This window comes from Triticum dicoccoides, chromosome 4B (genome assembly GCF_002162155.2).
Source record: "Triticum dicoccoides isolate Atlit2015 ecotype Zavitan chromosome 4B, WEW_v2.0, whole genome shotgun sequence".
Lineage (NCBI taxonomy): Eukaryota > Viridiplantae > Streptophyta > Magnoliopsida > Poales > Poaceae > Triticum > Triticum dicoccoides.
This window is the reverse complement of record NC_041387.1, coordinates 177970983-177975283: the sequence shown is the minus strand read 5'-3', so window position 1 is coordinate 177975283 and position 4301 is coordinate 177970983. Positions and strand designations below refer to the sequence as shown.

General features: G+C 46.8%; 1 protein-coding gene across 1 annotated transcript; it reads left to right on the top strand.

The window, feature by feature from the left end:
• The first annotated feature begins 326 nt into the window (after positions 1-326).
• Positions 327-3827, top strand: LOC119295655 (fatty acid desaturase DES3-like). The gene is made up of 8 exons (XM_037574097.1): positions 327-695; positions 823-912; positions 1566-1632; positions 2453-2545; positions 2643-2828; positions 2934-3011; positions 3125-3262; positions 3376-3827. Exons 1-8 carry the CDS (start codon positions 403-405, stop codon positions 3574-3576), a joined length of 1146 nt encoding a protein of 381 aa, XP_037429994.1. The 5' UTR covers positions 327-402; the 3' UTR covers positions 3577-3827.
• The last annotated feature ends 474 nt before the right edge of the window (positions 3828-4301 follow it).

Genomic DNA, 4301 nt, shown 5'->3' with positions numbered 1-4301 from the left:
TAGGAGGCGTCAACTAGGTATGTATTTTTAACCCGCAAAAAAAACTAGGTACGTATTCTTCTCATTTAGTTGTTTTCCATCGATTTTCTGATTTAGTTTAGAAACACACATGTCATTGTGGGAATGTGTCCCACGTAATTTGATCGCCATTTTGTATCGTGTCGCAGTATGGAAACACGACGCAAGCATATGGGCACGTAAAGGGAAACTGGATGGTTCCGTGCAGGAGGAGGACGCGCATGCACGTGCACCGGCCCATCCATCATGTAGAACGTAGGAAGTGTACACCAATGGCAAATTGATGGCTTATAAATAGCACCCATCTGCGTCGATCTCCGGCCACCACCACCCAACCCGCGGCCCCAAATCTCTCTCCCTGCTTTCCCGGAGACAGATCCAGCCATGGGCGCCGTGGCGAGGAGGGCGCCCGAGCAGGAGCAAAGCTGCAAGGCCACGGAGGACTTCGACGCCGCCAAGCCGCCGCCCTTCCGCATCGGCGACGTGCGCGCCGCCGTGCCCGCCCACTGCTGGCACAAGAGCCCACTCCGGTCCCTCTCCTACGTCGCCCGCGACGTCGCCGTCGTGGCCGCGCTGGCCGTGGCCGCATGGTGGCTCAACAGCTGGGCCGTGTGGCCGCTCTACTGGGCAGCGCAGGGCACCATGTTCTGGGCGCTCTTCGTCCTCGGCCACGACTGGTACGCGCCTCTTCCTTCCTCCGGCCGGCCGCCCGCCGCAATCGACCCATTAGTTAATCAGATCGTCGCCGTCCCAGGCAATGCTGATTACTATTGAGATACAGTAATGATTATTCTTGTAATGCAGTGGTCACGGGAGCTTCTCGGACAGCGGGACGCTCAACAGCGTCGTCGGCCACCTGCTGCACACCTTCATCCTTGTCCCATACAACGGATGGTTAGCATCTTTCGATTTTACTCCGCTTAACATAAATATTGACAGTTTAGTATGCACCCATATTCTGAACCTGCACAGATTAGGAACACAAACGCTGCAAAATTTGGAACAAAAGTGATGCAGTTTGATACACATTGGGCTGGAATTTTCTTCTAGTATCATGAGTTTATTTAGGAAACAAATAAAAAATCATGAAAAGGAGCTAAAATTTGGAGCAAACCAATGCAATCGACAAGATGCGAAACAGAGTTTCTCCCCCTATTATATTATATTAAAGATAAAGAAAAGAAAAGGTTGAGAGAAATATCTCCCGACAACAGTTTGAGTTGTTTAACACTAGTGCACAGTCCCCTACGTCGGCCACATTGAAAATTACACCCACATGGAGACGAAAACGATGGGCACAAGCCATGCGTCGTGCATGCCATGCAAGATTCTGAATTTTATTTTACTTATTTCGCAAGGTTCTGCATTTTCTTGTGCAGCAATTTATTTTTATTTTTTTGCGGGGCAGCATCTGCATTTTCTTGTGCAGCAATTAGTTAATTAATTATTTTTTGTGGGGCGGCAATTAATGTTAATGCATTGATCTAGTGATTGCTGTAGTTAGCTTTGGCTGATGGACCATTTATGTTTGTTATTGCATAATTCAGGAGGATCAGCCACAGGACGCACCATCAGAACCATGGCCACATCGACAAGGACGAGTCATGGCACCCGGTTAGTAGTCCTGACCTCATCGTACAAAACACTACCCGCCAGCATTATTGCAATTCAGATTCAGAGCTGCTAGACTGCTTGACAGATTTTTAATTTTTTTAAACGGAGGCAAAAACTTTGCTTGACAGATATTTGTGGGCAAATGTTTATGCTGATATTAAATTGTTCATATATGTACATTCTACTAGTAGGTAGTAAAAGGTTTGTGAGAGAGTTTGGCAGATTTGAGGTTAATAAGGGTGAAAAAGGACAAGCAAGCATTGCTTTCAGCTCAGCCTGAGATGCAGAGTGCACATGCAGTGGAGCAGGAAAGGGGAGAGAATACTGGTACTGGTAGCATATATGATTAGGCTGCCAAACTAAACTGCCCCTAAAGATCCATCCAAGCAAAAGCTAGCTAGCGAGATGTGGTCCGTCCTTTCCTAGATACTACTACTAATAATGCCAGCCAAACACAAGCTGCAAGTGCCGGCTAAGTAGATCTACTCATCATGTCTGTCACGTGATCAGATCTGCATCTTGCTACTGCCTGCTAAGTTGATCGCCGTATATCAGCAAAGATGCGCATCGAATCTTACCTTGGCTTTGCTTTGCTTTGCTTAGTCCCCACCAAACTAGACCATTTCATAATGCAAAGGTCCCTTTCATGTCGATTGCATGGCTGTCGTTATCATAGTCATAGACCACCAGGCCTTGCCCTTTTCAGTCAGCCTCAGCTGCTTGTTGTGGAGTTGTGGTTGTAGCAGCAGCCAATTGCAATTTTAACCAAGATCCTTCACATTTAACCTCAGCTGATGCCGATATAAACTGAATTGAGCAGATCACCGAGAATGTGTACAAGGAGATGGAGCCAAGCACCAAGAAGCTACGCTTCTCGCTGCCGTACCCGCTCCTGGCTTTCCCTGTCTACCTCGTAAGAATCTCTTTCTCTGATGATCGTGCTTTGCATCCTCGAGTCTCACCTGAAAACTGCACTGAATCTATCTTCTCCAATGGCTCAACACCTGCAGTGGTACAGAAGCCCGGGCAAGAACGGCTCGCATTTCAACCCAAGCAGCGATTTGTTCAGCCCCAGGGAGAGGCTTGACGTTATCGTCTCCACCACTTGCTGGTTCACGATGATCGCGCTGCTCATCGCCATGGCGTGTGCGTTTGGGCCGGTGCCGGTGCTCAAGCTCTACGGGGTTCCATATGCTGTAAGCGACTGTTAACGGTTTTGTTAGCACTGCTTGCGTCCAAGCCACTCGGACTGAACAACTAACTTGATTGTGGTATCATCCAATGTGTATCATATAAAACAGGTGTTTGTGATGTGGCTCGATTTGGTGACGTACCTTCACCACCATGGTCACCAGGACCTCCCTTGGTATCGCGGCGAGGTACTTGCTATATTGATTATTGTTATTTTGAGGAAAATATATCAGTTAATTACAAATATATATATATATATATATGAAAAACAGCCATCTTTATGCATAGTTCATCGTTGCAGGAATGGAGCTACCTCCGTGGTGGCCTGACGACCGTGGACCGGGACTATGGATGGATCAACAACATCCACCATGACATTGGCACTCATGTCATCCACCACCTCTTCCCTCAAATACCTCACTACCACCTAGTAGAAGCAGTAAGCGCACTACTACTACACTATGCTGAACATATATATGCACTTACCTACTAATGCTGAGTACTGTGTACTGAAACTACGGCTTTCTCCTTATTTTGTGAACAAAAAAACAGACCAAGGCAGCAAGGCCAGTACTGGGAAGATATTACCGCGAGCCAGAGAAGTCAGGTCCACTGCCACTTCACCTCTTCCATGTCCTCCTCAGGAGCTTGAGAGTCGATCACTTCGTAAGCGATGTTGGAGATGTTGTCTTCTACCAAACTGACCCAAGCTTGAATGGTGATAACTGGGCGAAAGATGGCAAGCACAAGTGATGTAAGATAGAGAGATATCATAGTCTGCTGGAGAAATGAGCAGAACGGGCTTTATGCTAAAATCAAAGCATGTGGGTCTGCAACAACAGACAGGATGTGTTGATTGGTTGATGAGATTCAGACCATTCATTAGAATTAGCATTCTCCAATTGTGGTTGTAGCTAGCAATGTTATTTTCAATCTTACCAGTTTTGGATGTGGAGTTATGTAACAAATTAATGAAACTTCTTAGACTATTGATCAGTCTGGAATTTGTATGTGCCGGGCCTGGGAGAGTGGTCATTGATTTTGTGAGCCAGATTAAGTGCTCTCGCCGTTTTTCTGATCTGAATTATATGCTTGCTAATTAGAGTGTACAGATTGGCTACTCATCTTTGTGTACTAGACTAACTAGATTGCTGGAACAGGGTTATGCATAATTATTACAAATTTCAACATGAACCTACACCACCATAAGCATAACAAGTGGGGTTGGCCAAACTCAGAATGTGAGCCATGTATATGTGTCTCCAAGGAAAGAGGTGAAGCGACGGAAGAAAGATGTTGGCAATAAAGGAGCCCTGTTTAAGGAGCTGTCTGATGCAGGGACACCGAGTATGGTGACAGATGGAGTGGAACGTGGCAAGGACCAGTATGATGGATCGGCGGGCTCCTCCGAGGAGTGCCGCCGGACGCAATGAGTTTATTTTGTTGGAACTGTCGCGGCGCGGGTAAAGCCGCGACAG

What these genes read in the sequence shown, in the direction of transcription:
- LOC119295655 (XM_037574097.1), top strand. Translation starts at nt 403, where the DNA reads ATGGGCGCCGTGGCGAGGAGGGCGCCCGAGCAGGAGCAAAGCTGCAAG. An exon ending in TGGCTTTCCCTGTCTACCTC is followed by an intron (nt 2,546 to 2,642) that starts GTAAGAATCTCT and finishes CAACACCTGCAG; the next exon opens with TGGTACAGAAGCCCGGGCAA. An exon ending in TCCCTTGGTATCGCGGCGAG is followed by an intron (nt 3,012 to 3,124) that starts GTACTTGCTATA and finishes TCATCGTTGCAG; the next exon opens with GAATGGAGCTACCTCCGTGG.